This window comes from Gymnoscopelus microlampas, assembly GCF_963454915.1.
Source record: "Gymnoscopelus microlampas genome assembly, chromosome: 8".
Classification (NCBI taxonomy): Eukaryota; Metazoa; Chordata; class Actinopteri; order Myctophiformes; family Myctophidae; genus Gymnoscopelus; species Gymnoscopelus microlampas.
The window spans coordinates 6,366,118-6,392,125 of NC_139945.1; the positions used below are offsets into that span (position 1 = coordinate 6,366,118).

General features: G+C 42.1%; 1 protein-coding gene across 1 annotated transcript in view; it reads left to right on the forward strand.

The window, feature by feature from the left end:
- The window catches only part of dync2h1 (dynein cytoplasmic 2 heavy chain 1), a 407,325-nt gene that overhangs the window by 368,052 nt on the left and 13,265 nt on the right, over positions 1 to 26,008 (forward strand). Inside the window, exons 93-94 of the mRNA XM_084065527.1 lie at positions 4,451 to 4,540; positions 22,910 to 23,019. Of these exons, the coding sequence (XP_083921653.1) occupies positions 4,451 to 4,540; positions 22,910 to 23,019 (200 nt within the window). The remainder of the gene's footprint in view (positions 1 to 4,450; positions 4,541 to 22,909; positions 23,020 to 26,008) is intronic.

Below are 26,008 nucleotides of genomic sequence, written 5' to 3' on the forward strand. Positions count from 1 at the left end.
GTAATTCAATTCAATTCAATTCAATTTTATTAAAGTGTCAAATCACAACAAGTTGTCTCAAGACACTTTACATGTAGAGAAAAGAGACCCGACATCCCACCCTGAGCAAGCAATTTTGCGACAGTGGCAACGAAAAACTCCCACTTAACTGGAAGAAACGTCAGGCAGACCCTAGGCTCTAGGGTGGCGTCCTTCTGCCTCGACCGTGTCGGGGGAAAGAAGAGAAAGAGAGAGGGAGAGACAGAGGAGAGACAGAAAGAGATACAGTGCAAGTAGTAAGAATAACAATAGTAGCACATATAATAGTGTAGGATAGTATATGATAATATAATATAGTACAGCAATAATGTTTATGCAGTATATAATGGTATAATATAAGAATGTTAAGATAATATACAGTATAGTGTAGTGGTGTAGTGTAGTGTAGTAGAAATCCACGGTCGTGCTCCATGGGAGTCCCCGGACCCCACTTTGAGAACCAATGCTTTACACAGTGCCGGGTACAGAGTGCTGCTTTTAGCTCCCCCCCCCCCCCTTTTTTTTTAATTATCTGTGGGTTGAAGCCTATGTTGTTCAAAACTGTATTTTCAGGAAATCTAACCTGAGCCAATAGGCTCTATGCCCAGCAGGTGTTACCAATGGTACTAATTAAGGCTCTGTTCTGTTGTAGTCAAACTGAGTCAGGGTGCTGATATTGAGCATATTGGCTCACTGGAAAGACTCAAGACATCATTTAGTCACAAGCTCTTGTTGATACTTTTCATTGGTTCAGTATTTATTAAATCCAGTGGTATAAAGTAACTAAGTGCATTTACTCAAGTACTGTACTTAACCCATTGAGACCTGGAACTGTCTCATTTTTAGATTTGAGCTAAAAAGCATTATTTTACACTTTGGGCTATTCAAAAATAGCAGATATACAAGCTCATAGCGCGGCACCGAGTGCCGCGCTACGAGCTTGTAGATCTGCTATTTTTGAAAATTTGTGAACATTTGTGAAAATCTTTGAAAATATATATTTTTAAAGTGAACATTTTTAACTCAAATCTTTGCTTGTGGAACAAAATATTTTGATGGGGGTCCGCGGCCAAATACATATCATTTTGGGGGTCCTTGACATGAAAAAGTTTGAGAACCACTGATATAGAAACAAACGTTTTTCAGAAAACTGTTGAGATTTAGGAGACATGTAGAATCGGCTTCAGGTCTCAATGGGTTAAAGGGGACATTTTGGACCACGTTTTCTTACCCTTTCTATGATGTTATGATATCCTAGGATGGATGGTACAGTATACAGATTCCATCCCGGGTCTGCCACAGCTAAAAACGCGCGCCAATAGGCCTTGCGCTAGATCGCATATTTTGAAAGCTTTAAAACATTTTTTTTTTTAGATGTGACGTTCATAGTGACAGAACACTATGCAACGTGACTGTCTTGAATGCGCCCCACCGGAAGTCTCGCTAGACGAGATTTCAATATCTTCACGAGTATTTGTTCAATACTTTTACTTTACTCCACCGCACCTCAGAGGCAAATATTGTACTCCACTACAATTATATGAAAACATATAATGAGTACTTTTACTTTGGTACTTTAAGTATATTTTGATGCCAATACTTTTGTACTTTGACTTAAGTACATTTTTAATACAGGACTTTTACTTTTAACAGAGTAAATCTACATTGCAGTATTGATACTTTTACTTAAGTAAAACATGTGAGTACTTCTTTCATCACTGATTAAATCCCACAGATAGAGTTATGCACTTTTTAAATAGCGGAAATAGCAGATCTACAAACTCACGTGTTTCATCGCGAGCTTGTAGATCGGCTATTTTCACTACTTTAGCTTGTCACTGTCGTACGACTAAGCAGGGCATTCATTTTGCGAAAAAAAAACAAAAACATACGGAAATATGGAGATGCAAGGTTTCTCCCTGACAGCAACAATGTTGTTTTATAAGCCCTGGGCCCACAGTGAGAAGCACTCCCCCCCTTTCAGTGTTCCCAGAGGGGGGACAATGGAACCTGCTATTATAGAGGCCTCTCATCCTCAGCTGTTAAATATACGGCGTGATGTGCAAAGGCTGAAAAAAAAGTGCGCTATTAGTGATTGCTTGTAATACATGTCATTATCCTAGCAGATGATAGGCTTTACTGTAAAAAGCTTTACAAAGAGCTGCTTCCGAAGCACCGGCCTCATGCATTATTCTGCACACAACACGCCTGATAATAATAAACCTCCCTAGCTCTTGGTTTAATAGATCATTGCTTTTAGCTGTGGACATATTGGCGAGGTGTGTTTCTGCACTCACTCCAATCTTGTCACATCAAGGGCTCTGAAATGTGTTGAATCCTCCAGATGTAACGTTTACTTGTATGTTTGTATGTATGTATTTATCTAATATTTTTAATTATTACAAAAAAGACGCGTGATGTCCTTATCATCACGTCAGCTTGAAGGCTCAATGATAGGCATGCACAACGTGTTGCAGCGCGATGCGTTGTGAGCTTGTAGAGCTGCTATTTTCAGCGCGCAACACCTGAGTGCAACCAAACATAAAATGACTTGTCTAGTTCTACTGGATCTCTTCTCCACTCGTCCCTCCCTGACATTAGTCTAGTTTTTATTTGTTGACGAAAATTCTCAATATATTTAGTCTTAGTTTTAGTCATCGTACCTTATATTTATTTTGTTTTTTATTTCGTTTTCGGCAGTGAAAAAAGGTAGTCGACGAACATTTTTCGTCATAGTTTTAGTCGACAAAATCAACACTGTTCGGAGGTTACAGTATTGTGAATGACGTGGTTCAGATTGCTGTGCACGTCTTCAACACAGTGGCTTTGCACTGGAGGAGGTTGCCCCCACTGACGTCCTATTGGCCCCTGAGTGTGCTATCAACACCATGCGCCACCGTCACACAGCTGTGCTGATAGAAGATATCATCTACATCTGGTAGTGGTATGGTTCTCTCACAGGGGAGTCAGTCAATGTGTATGCATTTTATGTCGACATCCACGGATGGTTCAAGCCAAAGGTTTCTGGGACTGTACCAAGGCCGATGTTCAGCCACTCAGCCTGTGTTCTGGGGAGGCTCATGTATATTTATGGAGGAAACACCCACCGCTGGGTCGGTTTAGGCCACTGTTTTTGGCGCACTAATGCCATCTACAAGTTGGACACCACCACCATGGTCTGGTCTTTAATTAACACCGGAGGCACTCCACCACATGCTTCAAAATATCACTCTGCCATCATCATCGGGACAAAGATGTTTGTATTTAAGGGCAATTCGCCTAAAGCGGAAGAGGACTAGTTTGGCACCAAGATCACAGTGTTTCACACAGAGACCAACTGTTGGCTGGGCCCACCTCTTCCTTCAATGTATTTGCATACGGTAGGTCATTCCAGTAGGTCATTTTTAGCTTTTGCCTGCAGCTTTGGCCCGCCCTTCAATGATCTGTGGAAATTCAATCCAGAAATCTTCTCCTGGAAGAAACTTGACCTTAAGGGGAAAGGCCCATGTTCATTGCTGAAGAGGATGTGCTGTTGCATGGTGGGAGATCTTATCGTCCTCTTTGGAGGATATGAAGAATAATGACTGCCTGTACATCTTGGACTTAAATCCTGGTCTGACGACATTATGCAAGCTACCGTTTATTGAGTACGGTCTAGAGCAGTCAGAGCTCCCATACAACACCAGGTGGGAACTGGCAGCCATGACTACCAACACCAACGGTAACGCTGGAGAACAAGCTCCAGACAGCAAATCTACAAGCTCACACTGTGCAACATGATTGCCAGTCAAAGTGTTCCTGAGCAAAACACTTGGACTGTAACTGCCTGTAACTGTAACTCCAAATACTTCATACAATGAAGTGTACTGTACTCACTTTGTAATCACTTCATGTACTGCAGAAGGTGAAGTTCCCAGGAGTGAGTGCTTTCTTAGCCATGAGTCATTCTCTCTTATGCAAATGTATACAGTACTGTAGGCCTACATGAAGATGTGGCTTAGTGCTGCACTGGTGTGTACCGAGGTGTGTGTGACACATACAGGCCATTGGAGCTGCTGCTACTGAGCCGTGTGAGATGGAAATGCAGGCATCGTCACATGTGATGACATTATCATCACATTTCTAGAGCCATATTAACATCCTTAATGGAGCAGGAGTCAAAAGTTTGAAGTTAAGTCGATATTGTCACAAACCTAACAGAAAACCGAAAACAAATCAAGATTCCAAACGTGCCTTTTGTGTTTATTTGTGTGCTCTGTACTTTATGTGTATGCCCCAAATGTGATGTTTATACCTCTGTCTCTATCTCTGTTATGACCTACAGGGGGTGTCAGGGGACTTTATTCCTTCTACGACACGCAGAAACACACACACTCACACATCGATGCAGTGATTTATTTTCTCTCTCTCTCTCTCTCTCTTTCTCGATCAGTGTCCCTTGGCTTGGCAGAATAAGTGGGAGGGCCCAGAGGAGCCCATGCAGTACCTCAGAGCTGTGGTTACACAGGCCCTCGCTGTGCAGGTAACACACACACACACACACACACACACACACACACACACACACACACACACACACACACACACACACACACACACTATTCACTCAGACACCATGCACGCAGATAATATTACTTACATGCACACACACACACACACACACACACACACACACACACACACACACACACACACACACACACACACACACACACACACACACACACACACACACATGCTCACCTTACCAATCAGAACACATGAACAAATGCATTGCGTTGCATGAATTCAACATTTGCCTGTATACAACACCTATGTTGCACACGTGCGCGTGCATGGACGTGCATGAATGGGTGGGCGTGTGCACTACAAAGGTGGGCATTGATTTAAATGTCCCGGTATGAGGGGCTGAATATATGGTCACCCTAGGTTAGCATCACTCTACATGTTTAGGGACTCAGCTCTTCTGGAGTAATGGTTTATGAGTTTCTAATGGTTTCAAACATACAGTGACAAGAACCTTTTAACCCATTAAAACCGGGAACGCATCTGTGTAACCACTTAAACCATTATTCTATACTTTGGCTATTTTTTTAAAATCTTTTTTTTAAAGCAAATCTTTGAATTTATATATATTTTAAAGCAAACATTTTTAACTCAAATCTTAGCTTCTGGGGGGTCCCTGGCACAAAACATTTTGAGATGGGGGTCTGTGGCCAAATACATATCATTTTGGGGGTCCTTAATATGAAAATGTTCGAGCACCACTGATATAGAAACATACGTTTTTCAGAAAAGTGTTAGGATTTGTAGAATCGTATGTCAGGTCTTAATGGGTTAATGAAAGAAGTTGAAGAGAAAGTAAAGGAAAAAAATTGTTGATGTTCATTTTTTTTTTAACTGAAATGACTAATTATTTCTGTGCCACTTACTTTGTTGGCAGGACCAATAAATATACTGTTAATATGTTGTCAGTGCACGCTGACAAATTGTGAACCTGTGAGGTATGTGAATTCTGTCCTCCGCCAAAGACGGCGGGGATAATTAGTGGTCAAGCCTATTTACATTACAAAGTAGGGTGGCGGGGAAATGACTGACGACCTCAGCACTTATTAGGAGTCACCCTGGGGACCGGGGACTGTACTTTGTGGGCTGGGAAAGGCTGTGGCAACCTCATCATAATCGTCAGTCCGGTGGAAACCTCATATGTCCAAAACTGTTACTTTTCAGGATTAAAATTTGAAAGTAGCTTTGCGCCGCGTTTCGTGCTTGCAGATCTGCTACTTTTGATGCTGTTGTGTGGCGCTGTGATCAAGCAGGGTGCCGATTTACGAAAAAAACACAAAACGTTAGAATATGGAGACAAGAGGTTTCTGTCCGACAACGGCGATATCAATAGAGCTTCAAGCTGCTCGCAGCAGGCCTGCACTCGTCAGCATGGACCTAACGATTCTCAGAAATCCATTTAAACCCATCATGCATTGCTCTTCTCTGTCCCCACGGTAATGATTAACACTGATCTTGCACCTTTGCATATATTAAGCCATCGGTCGTGAACCCGCAGTGGGTGACAAGCACGTTTCTGGTCATTTTGAGCTTGTAGATCTGCTACACTTTTGGTGCGAGACACCATCACGCAAGTAAGTATACATCAGACATACATCTAAATCTAACCCTAACCTCCAAACCTAACATCTAAACGCACAAACGCACACACACACACACACACACACACACACACACACACACACACACACACACACACACACACACACACACACACACACACACACACACACACACACACACACACACACACACACACACACACACACACACACAGGTGCTGCTGTAACTGAGTCTAGGTATAAATAATATGACTCAACACTGCTCACAGCAACAATGCTGACACCAACAGTTATGATGTCACTGAAAAGTGCTACATGAATAAAGTGTATTATTATTAATTCACTAGCAGGTATTGAGAGCCATGAGCCTGTCCCCTCCTCTCTGTCTCAGAGTACACATAATCTCACTCTCTCTCACACACACACACACACACACACACACACACACACACACACACACACACACACACACACACACACACACACACACACACACACACACACACACACACACACACACACACACACACACACAAGCTATTCATAAATTATTTATTTGAAAGTGACTTGAATGCATTAACACTTGTGGATAAGTGTGAGACAGATGGGTCTACAGTATGTGCCTGTCTGCATGTCTGTCTGCCTGTCTGTCTGTCTGTCTGCCTGTCTGTCTGTCTGTCTGACTGCCTGCTTGCCGGTCTGTAGAATTATACTTTGTTGTAAGACATATCACTTGCCGAAAACAGATTTACAAGCTAATGAGCTTATGCTATTTGTTTACGAGCGACACCATCGTTTGCATGTATTTACAAATCTTTCTGTCTGTCTGTCTGTCTGTCTGTCTGTATTCATACATCACTCCCTGCCCTCTGAGTGTGTGTGTGTCTTGGTGAATGTTCCATCATCCTCGTCATGCATTTCTCCAGGCAGTAGAGTGTGTGATGTGCAAACGAGCAGTGTGTGTGTCTCGTTAGCCTCGTTAGTGTATGTGAGTGTCGTTAGCCTGTCGTTAACTCATTAAAACAGAGCTGGACAGAGCTGCTGCTGCTGCTGCTGCTGAGAGAAAAGCTGCTGGACACAGCTACCAGCTCAACCCGGCCAACGGAGCGACCTTGAAACACACACACACACCCACCCACCCGCCCGCCCGCACGCACGCACGCACGCACGCACGCACGCACGCACGCACGCACGCACGCACGCACGCACGCACGCACACACACCTTGCACATAATTTACAGACATTTGATGTGCTAGTGATTTTTTTTAACTTACCTTTTCAAGTAGTCACAGAATATTTATATCCAGTATGATCGATCCCCCAAAAGTTGCTTAACACGGTGGCTTTCACTGTGCTTCCGCGAAAAAAAAAAAAAAAATGTCATCGCGACCCCTCGTTTTCTTGTTATTACAGGCCGTTGAAAATAGTCAAAAATGCAGGGGAAAAAAAGGAACTCGAGATACAGCAGTTTCCCCAAATACGCTAACCAGGAAGTGGATGGAGCAGTAGATCTTGTGATCAGGTGATCTCCTAGATCTCTCTGTGACTGAGCCCGAAATGGTGGCTCATAGGTTGTGGAACAGCGCCATCTAGTGGTAAACACTGAAAACACGATTTGGACGTGTTACACGTCTTTGGCACTCTGGACTTTGGAAAAAAATTACATGTTACACATCAATGGCACTGAATGAGTTAATTAGATGAATGATGAAGTGTTGGACACGTAATGATGAGCAGTGATCAAAGTCTCAATTGTGCACGCTCTCTAGAGCAAATCACCTGTTGCAATTATTTATTTCATATCTAAGTACTTATGCTACAACAAGTAAACACTGAAAACACGGTTTGGACTTGTTACACGTCTTTGGCACTTTGGGATTTGTAAAAAATGGACGTTGGTGTTACAATGGTCCAAACGACCCATAACCATTTTATTCATCCCGGGGAAGGGCTGTCCTCACCGAGACATGGCCATCACCATTGAGAATGCTGTGGTGACGTCAACTCGGACTGCGAAGAATCTGGGTGTGACCCTGGACGATCAACTGTCGTTCTCGGCTAACATCGCATCAGTGACACGGTCCTGCAGATTCCTCCTCTACAACATCAGGAGGATTCGCCCCTTCCTCACGGAGAAAACAGCCCAGGTGCTCATCCAGGCTCTTGTCATCTCCCGCCTGGACTACTGCAACTCCCTCCTTGCTGGTGCTCCGGCATCAGCCATCAGACCTCTGGAGCTTGTTCAGAAAGCTGCGGCTCGTCTGGTGTTCAACCGCCCCAAGTTCTCCCACACAACTATCCTTCTCCGTTCTCTGCACTGGCTCCCCGTAGCAGCTCGCATTCAGTTTAAAACCCTGGTGCTAGCCTATAGAGCAGTGAAAGGAACAGCTCCTTCTTTCCTCCGGGTTTTGGTCAATGCCCACACCCCTGCCCGACCACTCCGGTCTGCCACCTCGGGGCGACTGACTCCCTCGCCACTCAACGGTCCTTCTGGTCGATCGACACGGTCACGACTTTTTTCTGTTCTGGCCCCACAGTGGTGGAATGAACTTCCCACTGATGTCAGGACAGCAGAGTCACTGCCCATCTTTCGCCGCAGGCTGAAAACCCACCTCTTCAGGAAACACTATCCTTCCTCTTTGCCTGGCCTACTTGTTGTTAACTAGTTGTACGAACTCTTGTTTTATTTTTGTATTGTTTTATTGGATCTTGTTTAGTCAATACACTTATTTGTTTTAGCTCGTGCTCATTTGATTTTGCCATTTTTGTCTCATCTGTTTAAGAAAGTAGGTAGCTGATATATTGCACTTTTACCTTAGCGCTAGGTATACTCTTGGTTGCTTGTTTTTGCAGGAAATGTACTTAAAACTTCTGGTGATTAGTAGTTTTCGTTCCCTACCTATGTTGAATACACTTATTGTAAGTCGCTTTGGATAAAAGCGTCTGCTAAATGACTGTAATGTAATGTATTCATGGCCAGTATAGCATTCTGACTAAACACACTATGTCATACAGGTGTTTAGCAATGTACTTTTGCGTTCTATTGTTAAATAAAACCATCATTTTGTTCCAGCTAGTGATCTTGTGCGCAGGAACGCTAACACGTTTCTACAAAACAGAGCTAGCCCTTTGATTGGCTGGCCAAGTGAGGAACAGCGCCACAGATTTACCATAGAGATATATACAGTGGCCAAACACAGTATTGCATCAACATGTTTAGATCCCATATGCTGCGTCGTTGTTTAGATGCCATATTCTGAGAGGATATTGAGCCCTCAATGGCTGGCCTTGGTGACGTGAAAGTGTTGGGAAAGTGAGGACTAGTTGCGCGTCTCTTTGCTGATCAGCCCTGCGAGCTGATAAAAACACAAAAAGTTAGAACATGGAGATAAGAGGTTGCTGCCCGACAGCAACTAAATGAATTTTCCTTGAAGTTCCACAGTCAGTTGATAGTGTGATATTTGTTCACAGTCTTTGGTGCCCTTGATAAAGTGCAACATAGTGGAGTGGCTAACAGCAATATTTGGGCAGAATCGAGCACATGAAGATACAAGCTTGAAATGTGGTGTGTTTGTTCTCCAGAGGTTACTGATCAAACATAACTAATGTTGTGTACCAATTTGCATGAGCTTTGGACACAATGCAGGAGTAGTGGCAAAAATAGGTCGTTTTTAAGAAATTGCATAACAGGTGGGGGGGGGGGGCTGATTGTACAACCTACCGTTCAAGAGTTATAGGTAAAAACGTGAAGCTGTTTCATTGTAAAAGTCGACTTCAATACCGGCAGAGTGTGAAATGCAGAATCTCATGCTTACTAGGCAGGCGCTTGAACCAACTAAGCCCGACACCACATGTCCCTCAACTAGTTTCAGCATATGAAATGCAGCACCAGGAATGTGGTTTCAGATTAGACCCAAGCTCTATTTGTGGGTGTGAGAGAAAAGGCTCTGCTGAGATTCGAACTCAGGATCTCCTGCTTACTAGGCAGGCGCTTTAACCAACTAAGCCACAGAGCCTTGTGTCACCCTGCTCGTTGCAGAGTGTCAAATCCAGCACCAGGAATGTGGTTTCAGATTAAACCTTATCTCCATTTGTGGGTGTGAGAGAAAAGGCACTGCTGAGATTCCAACTCAGGAGGGCGGGCTGTATGCGCGACGCGAACTGCTTATTTAAGTCATTATTCAGTCCGACTTCACTGTAGCCTATAGTAGCCTTTTCATAAATGATATTTGTACTTAGGCTGTCCTGAAAGTTTATAATATTTAGAGAAATTTAAAATTTAAAATACAAAAGTAGTAGTAGAAGGCGAGAATTAGCAAGCTGGATATTTAGACTGAATGTTTCCTTTATCCTCATCTTGCACTAATGCACGCAACTGTTTTGTCATGTTTTATTTGTGTTGTTTCTCATAAGCGTGCATCCGTTGTCCGTCAACCACACCGTATTCTGTGCCTTGACTTCAGCGCTCTGACTTTGTCCCAGCCCCGCCCCCTTGCTTCAACAATATGGGAATAGGCAGTTCGCATGCGCAACGTAATAATAACACTCCCACGATAGTGTTTTTCACTAGAAAATAGCGCTGCTGAACGAGAACGTGAACAAATCATTTGAACCAATTATTGCCGTGAATGTGAACGAAAACGTTCGTTCACTGAAATTAACGTTTTTTTTCCCACCACTGGACGCCACATGTCCCTCAACTGGTTTCAGCATATGAAATGCACTACCAGGAATGTGGTTTCAGATTAGACCTAAGCTCTATTTGTGGGTGCGAGAGAAAAGGCTCTGCTGAGATTCGAAATCAGGATCTCCTGCTTAGGCAGGCGCTTTAACCAACTAAGCCACAGAGCCTTGTGTCACCCTGCTCGTTGCAGCACCAGGAATGTGGTTTCAGATTAAACCTTATCTCCATTTGTGGGTGTGAGAGAAAAGGCACTGCTGAGATTCCAACTCAGGACGGCGGGCTATATGCGCGACGTAATAATAACGCTCCCACGATAGTGTTTTTCACTAGAAAATAACGCTACTGAACGTGAACGAATCATTTGAACCAATCATTGCCGTGAATGTGAACGAAAACTTATTTTCCCACCACATGTCCCTCAACTAGTTTCAGCATATGAAATGCAGCACAAGGAATGTGGTTTCAGATTAGACCCAAGCTCTATTTGTGGGTGCGAGAGAAAAGGCTCTGCTGAGATTCGAACTCAGGATCTCCTGCTTACTAGGCAGGCGCTTTAACCAACTAAGCCACAGAGCCTTGTGTCACCCTGCTCGTTGCAGAGTGTCAAATGCAGCACCAGGAATGTGGTTTCAGATTAAACCTTATCTCCATTTGTGGGTGTGAGAGAAAAGGCACTGCTGAGATTCCAACTCAGGAGGGCAGGCTGTATGCGCGACGCGAACTGCTTATTTAAGTCATTATTCAGTCCGACTTCACTGTAGCCTATAGTAGCCTTTTCATAAATGATATTTGTACTTAGGCTGTCCTGAAAGTTTATAATATTTAGAGAAATTTTACATTTAAAATACAAAAGTAGTAGTAGAAGGCGAGAATTAGCAAGCTGGATATTTAGACTGAATGTTTCCTTTATCCTCATCTTGCACTAATGCACGCAACTGTTTTGTCATGTTTTATTTGTGTTGTTTCTCATAAGCGTGCATCCGTTGTCCGTCAACCACACCGTATTCTCTGCCTTGACTTCAGCGCTCTGACTTTGTCCCAGCCCCGCCCCCTTGCTTCAACAATATGGGAATAGGCAGTTCGCATGCGCAACGTAATAATAACACTCCCACGACAGTGTTTTTCACTAGAAAATAGCGCTACTGAACGAGAACGTGAACAAATCATTTGAACCAATTATTGCCGTGAATGTGAACGAAAACGTTCGTTCACTGAAATTAACGTTTTTTTTCCCACCACTAGACGCCACATGTCCCTCAACTGGTTTCAGCATATGAAATGCACTACCAGGAATGTGGTTTCAGATTAGACCTAAGCTCTATTTGTGGGTGCGAGAGAAAAGGCTCTGCTGAGATTCGAAATCAGGATCTCCTGCTTAGGCAGGCGCTTTAACCAACTAAGCCACAGAGCCTTGTGTCACCCTGCTCGTTGCAGCACCAGGAATGTGGTTTCAGATTAAACCTTATCTCCATTTGTGGGTGTGAGAGAAAAGGCACTGCTGAGATTCCAACTCAGGACGGCGGGCTATATGCGCGACGTAATAATAACGCTCCCACGATAGTGTTTTTCACTAGAAAATAACGCTACTGAACGAGAACGTGAACGAATCATTTGAACCAATCATTGCATGTGAACGAAAACTTATTTTCCCACCACATGTCCCTCAACTGGTTTCAGCATATGAAATGCACTACCAGGAATGTGGTTTCAGATTAGACCTCAGCTCTATTTGTGGGTGCGAGAGAAAAGGCTCTACTGAGATTCGAACTCAGGATCTCCTGCTTACTAGGCAGGCGCTTTAACCAACTAAGCCACAGAGCCAGGTGTTTTATCTATGTTCTCAGCACAGACAGAACAGCGAGGGCAGCAGGACACTTACCCATTTTTAAACGCTGGAAATGTTTCAGGCAGGACTCATTCTACTCTAGCAGTTCAACAGTTAATCGAACTAATCAATTTAATCATTGATATGTTTTATTTCCTTTAATAAAATAATGGATTTAGGGGAGGTTCTGAAAATATACAAGCTTGAGATGTGGTGCGTTTGTTCTCCAGAGGTTACTGATCAAACATAACTAATGGGCGACTTGAAAATCCAAGATGGCGGAAATTTGCTAATTTCGAAAGCCAATTATAGCCAATCAGAATGGAATCTGATGCATGTTGTGTACCAATTTGCATGAGCTTTGGAAACAATGCAGGAGTAGTGGCAAAGATAGGTTGTTTTTAATAAAATGCATAACAGGGGAACATCTAGTTTACAGAAATGGGCGGGGTCTCTTTTTTGGGAGTTGCGCCAACGAATCCAGGGGGGGCCGGGGGGGGGGAGGATTGTACAACCTGAACCTACTGTACAAGAGTTATAGGTCAAAACATGACGCGGTTTCAAGGTAAAAGTTGACTTCAATACCGGCAGAGTGTGAAATGCAGGACCTGGAATGTGTTTTCAGATCTCTCCATTTGCAGGTATGAGACAAAAGGCACTGCTGAGATTCGAACTCAGGATCTTCTGTTTACTAGACAGGTGCTTTAATACACATTGTTATAAATACTATATGCTTCCAGTCTCTAGTTTAAAGTCTTCTTTCAATCACCATGATATGCATTTTGGTAAATTTTGGTCCCATTTATTTAAAAATGTATGATAAAATCTGCGGTTTCAGCCAATCAACCGGATGTAGAAAGATGGCGGATTGAAATTGCTGCAAAATAGGCCTCATTTACGGTCTGTAGAAACAACCAATGGTGTGACCCTGTCCATATTTGTTTACGGTCTATGGATCACATTGACAGCTACAAAACAGCAGGCTACAAGTCATGTTCAATGGAAACCATTGACATGAAGATGGGACCTGACACTTGTCGCTGCCAAATAGGAAAACTTTATCTGATTGAGTACTTTATTAGTTAAACAATTTAAACAGCACAGTAAGAGATTTAAGCCGAAAGGATATCACCAAAAAGTACCGGGGACTTGTTTCCATTGTAAAAGCATTGTCAGAAGTGGGATTTGAACCCACGCCTCCATTCGGAGACCAGAAGTCCCTTAACCAGGAAGGTTTGCCACCTTGAGTCTGGCGCCTTAGACCGCTCGGCCATCCTGACATAATAAAAAAACAATGTAATAAGACTGTAATACTGTAGTAATAATGCAATATTATATAATGATAGTGTAATATTATAATAATGCAATAATAGGCTACCAACTCTTTATAAGCAATTGCTACTATCATTTATGCATGGCCTATTAAGAGCTAAGAATGTGAAATATAACATTTACGACTAGTTGTAATCTTTAACTAGTCCGGTGATCTTGTCAGCCATTGTATTGATTGGTTGAATACTTTATTAACACCTTTGTTAACAGTACGGCAGTACAGTAAAAAAGAAAGAAAGAAAGAAAGGAACAGCTCTGCTAAAAAGGATAACAGAAAATGTCCCAGGAACTTGGTTTCAGATTAGACCTAAACTCTATTTGTGGGTGTGAGAGAAAAAAGGCTCTGCTGAGATTCGAACTCAGGATCTCCTGCTTACTAGGCAGGCGCTTTAACCAACTAAGCCACAGAGCCAGGTGTTTGACTGTAAGTCTCAGCACACACACTATAGCGAGGGCAGCAGGACACTGAGCTATTTTTAACACTGGAAATGTTTCAAGCAAGAATAATTCTACTCTTTGATTGATTGATTGATTGAATATTTTATTTGGCAACAAATGTAAAACAGCACAGTTACATTTAAAATACTTTGTCTAAAAGGTCTGTTCAAAAAAGTCCTTGCAGTCTTGTTACCAATGAGGTCCTTGGTATTCAATTCTTAGACATGTACGTGGCACCACAGTTCAAATATCAATACAAAAATACAGAAAAAGATAACTATGTAAAAAAAGAAAAAAGGAACAACATAAAAAGCTATATGTACAAAACAGGGGGGGGGTCGTCTGTATAACATATACTAACTGCATAAAATAGTACTACGTCCTTTTTTGGCCTCCTGAAAGGTGAATTTTCAGCGCTGTTTTAAATGAGCCCAGCGAACTGCACTTTTTGAGGGAAGGGGTTAGACTATTCCAAACCTGGATGGCAGTGCTGTATAAGGAGAATTTGCCCATGTTTGTTTTATGGGTGGGTGGTACCAGATCGTTGTTAACGCTCCCTCTAGTTTTGTGACTGTGGGTGCCGCTAACTTTTTGGAGGTATTTACTCAGATATGCGGGAATAGGGGGCATATGGGCAAATTTGCATTTACAATTTTGAAGACCAATCCCATTTTTAGTTGTTTAACCCTGTCTTCTACCCTGAGCCAGCCTAGGCTGGCAAAATGGGTCGGAGAAAGGTGGGTCGTGGGCCTCAGTCCGAGGAGTAGCCGAATCAGTTTGTTTTGGGAAGTTTGAAGCTTAGTCTTCAGTGACACTGAGGTGTTGGAGTACCAAGAGGTGCAAGCATAGTCCAAAAGGGGCTGAATCAAGGCCCCTGAGAGGGGCCTGAGGGCCTGAGGGTTGACAAAAGAGGAAACTCTGCCCATAAATCTGGTTCTCTGGTTTACTCTTTTGACCACCTTTGTAGCCATGCTTACACCTGTCAGGTATTTGTCAAGAATACAGCCCACATAGGTAATCTCTTCTTTGCTAGAGATAATTGTGTTATCGACTTTGACCTCTAAATCATTTACTCTAGCAGTTCAACAGTTAATCGAACTAATCAATGATATGTTTTATTTACTTTCATAAAATAATGGATTTTGTGTTGTGGTTGTTCTCCAGAGTTTACTGATCAAACATAACTAATGGGCGACTCGAAGATGGCGTAAATTTGCTAATTTTGGAAGCCAATAATAGCCAATTAGAATGGAATCTGTGGCATCGTGTGTATCAATTTGCATGAGCTTTGGACACAATGCAGGAGTAGTGGCAAAAATAAGTTGTTTTTAAGAAAATTCATAACAGGGGAACATCTAGTTTACAGAGATGGGCGGGTCTCTTTTTTAGGAGCCATGAGCCAACAAATCCAGGAGGTGGGGGGTGATTGTACAGCCTACCGTTCAAGAGTTATAGGTCGAAACGTGAAGCGGTTTCAAGGTAAAAGTTGACTTCAATACCGGCAGAGTGTGAAATGCAGGACTGTGTTTTCAGATCAAGCATTCTCTCCATTTGCAGGTATGAGACAAAAGCCACTGCTGAGATTTGAACTCAGAATCTCCTGCTTACTAGGCAGGCGCTTTAACCAACTAAGCCCGACATCACATGTCCGTCAATAGGTTTCAGCATAATGAAATGCAACCAGGAATGTGGTCTCAGATTAAACCTAAACTCTATTTGTGGGTGTGAGAGAAAAGGCTCTGCTGAGATTCGAACTCAGGATCTCCTGCTTACTAGGCAGGCGCTTTAACCAACTAAGCCACAGAGCCGGGTGTTTCACTGTAAGTCTCAGCACAGACACTACAGCGAGGCCAACAGGATGTTGAGCCGCCAATTTGCATGAGCTTTGGACACAATGCAGGAGTAGTGGCAAAAATAGGTTGTTTTTAAGAAAATGCATAACAGGGGAACATCTAGTTTACAGAAATGGGCAGGTCTCCTTTTTTTGGGAGTTCCGCAATGATCCAACAAATCCAGGAGGAATGTGTTTTCAGATTAGACCTAAACTCTATTTGTGGGTGCGAGAAAAGAGGCTCTGCTGAGATTCGAACTCAGGATCTCCTGCTTACTAGGCAGGCGCTTTAACCAACTAAGCCACAGAGCCAAGTTTTTGGAAGTGTGTCTCTGCACGTACACTACAACGAGGGCAGGAGGACATTGAGCTATTTTTAACACTGGAAATGTTTCAGGCAAGACTCATTCTACTCTAGCAGTTCCACAGTTAATCGAACTAATCAATTTAATCAATGATATGTTTTATTTACTTTGATAAAATAATGGATTTAGGGGAGATTCTGAAAACTTTTTTTTAAAAAGTACAGTAGCAAAAGCTTTCAAAAATAGCTAAAATAACCCATCTACAAGCTATTATAATGTTGTAGAGCAAAGTATAAAATAGGCCTAAAGTGGTTAATCTAATTGATTTAGTAGATTATAAAACAATCATTATTATTATTTCTAAAATCAATTCATTCATAATTATATTTAAAATGTGCTTCTCAATTATTCAGGGGCTGGAGCCAGGCTACCTAAACATATTTTCCGTAATAACGTAAAACAGCCATTTATCTTGTGAGGACCATGGACACAATGTCTATTTCTGAAATTGGGCTTGTAGATCTGCTATTTTTGGCTAAAGTTCTCCTCAGAAATGGGATGCTTGGTTTCGAGTGGTTATGGTAAAAAGAAAAATCATATCACATAAAGATTTGGCGGACCCCCTGTAGTAACTCTGAGGACCCCCTAGGGGTCCCGGACCCCCTGTTGAAGACCCCTGCTGTAAACTGAAAAAAAACCAAACTTTTTTTCCCTTTTTTTCAAAAGGGCACTTCTGGTCAAGAGGGCAAAGGGCAGGTGCTCTATCTGTGCACGTCCCTGTCTACAGAGTTGAGTTTCTGTGCCTATATGTGATGAATGCATGGATGGATGGATGGATGCAGGGTTATGTGTGCATATTTATTCTCTGAATAACATTTCATCCCACTCTTATCTGTCAAGCCAATGGAGATAGACGGTAGGCTGCAGATGGATCCATTTATAATGGAGATTGCATCAGATGTTTGCTCATTCTCCCTCTTATTTGTGAGCACTGCTCTTCAGCCGACCTCCAAAGCCTGCCACGTTTAGGAGCAAACTGCCTTCCTTATCAAAAGCGATGATGCGTGTTGATATTTTATTATTTTATACCGGCTTTGTTATTTTTTACACCAAATCTCTTCTCCAAATATAGCTGAGCAAGCTCACAACATGTCGCATCTCAGACACATTGTGAGCTTGTAGATTGGCTGTTTTTGCAGAATTTAAACCTATTTTGTCATGCCTATAACAGGTAATTTAGTAAAAAATCAATCAATCAATCAATCAATCAATCGATCTATAAATAAATAAACCTGTCCACGCGACTTTAGTGTAAAGCTGTACTGGACAATGTTCATCCGAATGGTCTTATTTTGGCAACAGTGTTTGTCGATAGGGAAGGAATGGTGAAAAATGTATGTTATTTTCGATTGCAACAACACGTTATTAACGGTAAAATACATACATAAATATATTTCCGGTGCCTGCGTCATTTTGGCAAGAGTGTCAGGGGCAGACAGTCGCGATCAAAATATTATTCAATCATGTTTAGGGAAGGTGTCAAATTTATGATACCATTGAAAGATTATCAAAACACTTTTGTTTAATTGAAAAAAATACCTTTGACAAACAATGTCCGTACACATAAATGCAGAAACGAATTGAACGAGGAAGCACATTCCTGTACAACAATTAATTTCATGGTTGAGAACAGTATCAACAAACAATTTTGGATAGTTTTTTGCATCAGTGTGTTTGTCTAGCAGTTCATATAGCTTTATTGTAAGTAGACAGCTCCTCTCTATAAACATCAGAATCTATGATGTCCTCAGTTTAGGTTCAGCATCGCAGAATTTCATTCTCATGCCAGTTACATTATTCTTCCGAGGCTGTATCTGCTTAACTTGCATCTTTTAAAGTTTAAGCGGGGCTATGTGATCAATCAATTGTTGTATCTAGCATTGCTTTAAAATTATCAACAAATGAATCAAGAGCAGCTGGACAGGTGCACCTTGCAAAAAGGAAATGTCATAATATGTATAATGTGAAAGTCCTTGTGAGGTAGGGACATGTCTCATTACAGTGTGCTCAGAGTTACCCTGTTTACAGGGCAGTTCAAAAATATAGTGATTGATACGTTAATGTACTGTTGTACTCATTAGCACACTGAAGAACGCAGTCTCAAGCATTATTGCTGTGACCTTAAATAGATCAGTATACTCTACCTGTATACCTGTATACTGTACCTGTGCTGACAAACAGTGTTGAGCAGTAACGTGTTACTAAGTAATACATTACTGTAATATTATTACTTTCCCCAGCAACATAGCTCAACTTATTAATGTTGGGAAATGCTGCATTACTGTGTTACAATTAACACAATTTGTTTTGCTTTATTTCTTCTATGCATTGTTGTCTATGAGAGCAGTGTGTGCCAGTCCAGTCAAGCACCACAGTAGGAGGTTGTTATTCTAACAAAACATATATATTTGGTATTTAAACATTTTAACTACACAAATCTTGTATAGGGGTCCCTGGCATAACATATTTTCAGATGGGGGTCTGTGGCCAAATACATTTTAATGTGGGGGTCCTTGACAAGAAAATGTTTGAGAACCACAAGCTAGCCCAAATAAGCAACTACACAAACAAGCCAACTACCAATATTTACAAGCGACTTTACAGAAACAAACAAGTCCAAAGTCGCTTAATCTGACATGGCAACCCTGGAGTGTGACTGTTTCTTCTGGAATGGCTCTGCTGGTTAACTTGTAGTGTCCACCACACTGAGAGAGAAACTTGTTTCTATTATTCTAAACCCCAAAATCATACATTTGAATAAGCTTTGGTAACCTACTTGGGTGTCAAATCCCTGTTAAATATACCAATATGTTTAATTGGGGGGAGGGGGGGTGGGGCAATTGCTTTGGCTCACTCATGTTCAAGTACTCCTGTATGTTTGTGTAGCAGCTACACAATGGAGTTGATTCAAGTTGTCTCCATGCAAATTGGGTAGTTATCTTCTATTGTTCTGTACCCAACAACCCAATCAACAGTTGATGGGTTTCACCTGGTGTTGGGGAGTTCAGTGTTAAAGGGTCATTCACACAGTCAGGGACAGAGCAGAAAGTAGAGACAGCACTCAGATAGAAGACAGCGGCCTATAGAGGATATGCGCATGCTTAAAGTGAATGGCACATCGAGTGGCAAAGCGAGTGGCAAAGCAACATGCAAAGTGAGTTTAACATTGTTTAATGTTGTTTAATACAATCAGATATGACTTTTCTGTTTGGATGCATGGGCTGTCAAGGCCAGAAAGTATTTTTTTGACACTCAGTAGGCATTCCTGCATAACTTCTGGGTTTGATGATGATGTCACATGCATATCCTCTATACACAAATTGTGTAGGTACAACAGGGGTAGCCAGATTCGTGGGAATCGTGGGTGGACATTTAAACGCCCCCACCACCACCACCACCCCATCCCCCAACCATTAACAAAAGTTGGGCTCTGCAAAACTATTGTTGATTTTCTGGCACACATACAAATGTCTCAGAGCAGACCTGAGTTGCGTGCACTACCAACAAACAAATTCAACTAAGAACAAGAGTGACGAATCAGACTACGCCCGAGTGCTTTAAGATCAAATATGATCTTATTGAGTTTTGTTTTCTTATCTTTTGGAAAATCCATGCTCCTCTTGGCTGTTTTAATGTTTGCTAATCGTTTGAGTGCAGGGCCGTCAATGAGTCAGTGGCAATTTCACATTCAGTTTGGGTTTAACCGTTAAACTTTCTCAAGGCATAATGTTTGTGAGTGCGTGTGTTTTCAGCAGTAGGTAATTGAGGGTGCAGACAGTGTTATCAGTGGATCTGTTGCTGATGTGTTAAGGTGATAAAAGGACAACGGGACCTCGAGCATTCTAAAAGCCACACACTTTCTCATTGACTTTCTCTCCCTGTCTCCTTCAAGCTACTTTCTCTCTCTCCATTACCTCTCCCCCTATCTCTCTCCCTAACGCATGCACGCACACACACACACACACACACACACACACACACACACACACACACACACACACACACACACACACACACACACACACACACACACACACACACACACACACACACACACACAATGTTGATTTTCTGTGTGAAATATTCCGGAGGTAAATTAAAAATCAATTTCATGTATTATGTATGGCTTAGTTTCACATCATTTGTTGGGAATTCAGAACCGCCTCTGTTCTGTTTGGTTGAAATTTCACAGGAGAGTTAACTGAGGTCAATGTGGTCCTTTCCTATTATCTGTGGATTCCCGCTTTCACAGTTTGTGTATAGCTGTGATTTTATGATGGGATGTTTTTAATTAAATTGTGTCCATTGTGTGTGCTGGTGAATTGTCTGCGCTTGTAAATAAAAATGGTAAACGGCGCCTTTCTCCCAAAGTGCTTTAACATTTGCATTACATTCACACACACATTCACACGCCAACAATGGAGGAAACCATGCAAGGCACCAACCTGCTCATCGGGAGCAGTTAGGCGTTCAGTGTTTTGCTCAAGGACATTTAGGTCACGTTTACACGGCAACGATCAGAACAGAAAACGACTAAGTGCTGTTGCGTTGTCACTTCTTATTATGCATTTACACGAAGACGCTCCGGTGATTTAAAACGCTGTAGTGTGCATGCCAGGTGGCTAGGTGGCGGTGACGTGTCTTCTTCCTTCTTCCTATGTTTGTTTGGTTGCCATGTCCACTTATTATAAGCGACTTTGGGCTTGTTTCTAAAGTGTAGTTGCTTATTTGGACTTGTTTCCTAATGTTGTTTAAACCAGTGGTTCTTAAACATCTTCATGTCAAATGATGTATTTGTCCACAAACCCCCAACCGCCCCCCCCCCCCACCCTCCTGAAAATATTTTGAATATTCAAGATTTGTGTTAAAAAATGTTCCAGAATGACCTATTTTTATTTTCTCAAGATTATTTTTTCTTATTTAAAAAAAAAATAGCTACAAGCTCACAACGCGTCGCATCGCGATGCGTTGTGAGCTTGTAGATCTGCTATTTTAAAATAGCCGTAGCCTAGTCGCTTCTTTTGAGTTTTCATAGACGTGGTTGCTTATTTCTCTCGCAACACTGGTTATCACTGTCTCTAACACCGTCTTGCCTGTTTACATGGAGACGTCAGGCGCAGCGTTTTCAAAGACCGTTGTCGTGTAAACGGCACCTTAGACACTAACCTTCCGGTTCCCAAGTTCTACCCTGTGAGCCACTGCCATGCCCACTAGCGCCCAGTGTGGGTCCTAAAAAAAGTCTTAAAATGGCTTCTTTAGTGTAGAGTGAAGACAGGAGGGGGCCAAGTATAGATCCCTTGGGAATTCAGTCAACTCAGCATAGGGAGAAAGTCGTTAAAGATGGTCATGTTGGTCACTTCACACCCCTTTGTTTGGCTTAGGTGTAATGTAGACTCTAATGTTGCTACAAAGCTACAGTCTACCATTCATTTTCAATGGAAGCCAGTAAAACAAAGACACAAAGCAACACCCAACATTTGTGGCAGCTACAGAATCTACAAAGATATTATTCCAAGTTGAGCTTCAGCTGCAGCTACAAATGACAAAACGAGTGTTGTTTAACCATTTCCACCCACCTTCGCTCTTCACACAATTCCTGCTTGTAATGGGGGGAAACTAATTATTTTCTTATTTTCTGTTGATTGGGAAACTTCATATATTTGCCAATCGGACGCATGCTTGAAGTTAACAAGCGTGTTGATCAACACTTTAACAGTGACGCAGCCACTTAGTGGCTTTGTGGCTTTTGTTGCTGCCAGCAGGGACGTGCACAGATAGACTCTAGGTGGTGCTCGAGCACCTGCCCTTTGCCCTCTTGACCAGAAGTGCCCTTTTTTTCAGTTTACAGCAGGGGTCTTCAACAGGGGGTCCGGGACCCCTAGGGGGTCCTCAAAGTTACTACAGGGGGTCCGCCAAATCTTTATGTGATATGATTTTTCTTTTTACCACAACCACTCGAAACCTAGCATCCCTTTTCTGAGGAGAACTTTAGCCAAAAATAGCATATCTACAAGCCCACAACGCCTCGCGCTGCGAGGCGTTGTGGGCTTGTAGATCGGCTATTTTTGGCAAAGAGGTATAGGTGTAGAGGGGAAAAAAGAGCAGACCAAGTAAATAAAAAAAAAAAAAGTATAATTTACTTGAGCACCTGTCCCTCAAAATGTCTGTGCACGCCACTGGTTTTGCTTTCCCCCTGGTTAAATTAGTTTAGCTTCATCCATTAAAAAGGTCATGTGCAGCTTATTTGAGCATTAATTCATTGTGTGTGTGTGTGTGTGTACATCTAGAGCTGGGTGGAGCGTGCAGAGAGGAAGGCCCTGCTGTCAGACACTCTGGACCTATCGGACCTCTTCCATCCCGATACGTTCCTCAACGCTCTCAGACAGGAGACCGCCAGGTAACACACATTCCTTCCCACACGTCTACACACACTAAAATATTCACAGTTCATTCAGCCATCTGTAATAGTCGGTCATGATCGATCCGTTCATAAGAACTAGTTCTTTGCCGTGAGCGTGAACGAACACGTTCATGACTCGAAACTGTTGCGGTTTTGTGCATGCCCCCCCTCCCCCGCACACCGCACACCGCACACACGATGGGCGGGCTGTTATTCCTCCCGCGACAGGCAGACCATCAGACAGACAGAAAGCTGTGCTGTAGAGTTCTCCAGTATAGACATGCATGCGTATTGCTATTTGAATTGAAATAAAGGTAGCCTACTGTTGTTCCTGGACAAAAGACTGCTAGTGTTAGCGCCACATTTAAGTATCAAAAGAAATAAATATGCATGGTCCTAGACAAAGGACAGATAGGTCAATTAACACGTTTTAGTTTGAGTAGAAGATGCAAATAGTATGCTACAGCTACTATTCATGAAGTTAATAGTAGTTAAAGACATGGTTGGAAATCCATAGTCATGTGAGTGTACTGACTTGGGCTACTTTGTATAAAATTAGTATTGTTATTATAAATAATTATCGACACATGAAAATAAATTGACATTATATATATTGCAGTAATGTATTACTTCTACACATTATATTACAAAGAAGATGGTGCAATTAGATGGTGAATCAGTTGCATGCAGTTAGCGTAGTGCATCGCATACGCTCCGCCGGGACCAGAGCGCTACTGAACGAGAACGTGAACTAATCATTTGAACGAGTCTTTGCCGTGAACTTTACCGAAATTAACTGTTTTTCCCATCACTAATCTGTAACTCTGTGAGTGTACAAATGGAGAATACGGGCGTCGCTACCTCCCTTTAACTTCTCCCATGTAGCCTCGTTGGCACAGCAGGTCTTTTGTTCTCAAATGTTCACCGGTTATAACAGTGTAATGATAATGTAATAACAGTGTAATAGTTTAGTAATAATACATTTAATGATAGCGTAACAGTATAGTAATGTAATAATAGGCTACTAACTTTTAATAGGAAATTACTACTATAATTTATTCATCATGACCTATTAAGAGCTAATAATGTGTGATATAACATTCATGATTATTATTGATTTACATTATTTATATGATCATTGATATATATGTATATCAATGATATATTTTTAAAGATAGACCAGTGCCCGGGGTCAGAGTACCCATTGTACTGATTAATTGAATACTTCATTAAAATGAAGTATTCTCATACACACACAGAAATGTGTGTGTTAACAGTACGGTAGTACAGTTAACACAAAAAAGCCCCATGGAGCATGTTTCCATTGTGGTCCATTGTACTCAATTAACCAACAAGACGTAGAATAAATAAGACATGGAGATGCCGGGGATTGAACCCGGGGCCTCATACATGCAAAGCATGCGCTCTACCACTGAGCTACATCCCCCTCCCCTTCCGTGCCAGTCTATGTGTCGTTTTTATTCCCATATATAGATATTCCTGTATCCGTCTTTCTATGCCCATATATGGAGTTCAGTGTTAGGCATATCCAAATAATATTTGGGCATGCCTGGCACATAACTTTTTAGACAGGCCAGCTTATCTGCAACATATTACTTTTAATATTAAGATAAAAATGACAAAAAAACAAAACAAAACAAGAGCTGGACATTCAGGGGTGGCAGTAGCCTGCCCCAAAAGCTCCTTGGAGAATGCGGGCATCGATCCCGCTACCTCTCGCATGCTAAGCGAGCGCTCTACCATTTGAGCTAATTCCCCATATGCTTTGTCTCTGCCGCAGAACACAAAGTTCCCTCAGCAAGCTGAGGGGGCTATTAATAGAGCACCAGGGGAGCAGTTAGGGGTTAAGCTTGCTCAGGGACCCTTTGACACGTAGACTGGGAGAACTTTGGACCTTCTGATTACCAGACAGCCTTTCCACCCACTCAGCTACTGCACTCCTCCCCGTAAAAGTGTTTAGATAATGCGGAAATTGTTCCTAGTATGTCCTCCTAGTGGCTTCTCTGCAGCCTCGTTGGCGCAGTAGGCAGCGCGTCAGTCTCATAATCTGAAGGTCGTGAGTTCGAGCCTCACACGGGGCAGCATGCCTTTTGTTCTCAAATGTTCACCGTTATAACGGTGTAATAATAATGTTATAACTGTGTAAAAGTGTAGTAATAATAAAACGATAATTTAATGATAGTGTAACAGTATAATAATGTAATGATAGGCTACTAACTTTTAATAAGCAATTGCTACTATTTATTCATGACCTATTAAAGGTGCTATGACCGAAAAGATCATATTTGATACTGTACGTCACGTGATCTCTCTAAAAAACAGTCTGGGCTGGGCGTATCACAGATTGATTAGCATTTGCTCTGAGATCGCCTCTCGCACTGGCACCAAACAGTCCAGCAAAATGATAACATAATTCATCTTTTATTTGTAAATCTGTGTATATAATATATACCCCCCCCCAATCTCTTAGTTACACCAACATTGTTCATGTGAAGTAGTTTGTTTATGCTTATTTATTGAAATGATAAAAATCGCTATAGTGATATTCACACTGGATGTCCGGGGGGGTGAGCATGAATTCTGGCCGGGTTCAAGGCATGTCAGAGCGGGGACACAGAGGCTCTTGCTGACCGTGGATAAATGGTCATGAAGATTATAATTCGCAGCGTGTGATTGTAATCCGCAGCGTGTTTCTAAACAAACTATTCATTTCAGCCAGTAAATAGATCACATAGTTACTTAGTTGTTCAACATTGATTTTTATAGACAGGACAAAACTTAATGTGCCCGCCCCCCTGTCAGCCAACCATCCAATCTGTCTACATAAAATATATATTCCCCTTCAAATGTCTTACACCAACATCGTTCAGAAATGATAAAAATCACATAGTTTGAACGCTGCATGGGTCTCCGTCTCTCGGAGGGGGCTCTGAGAGCTCCATAGAGCCGCTTCTGTGTCCCCGCT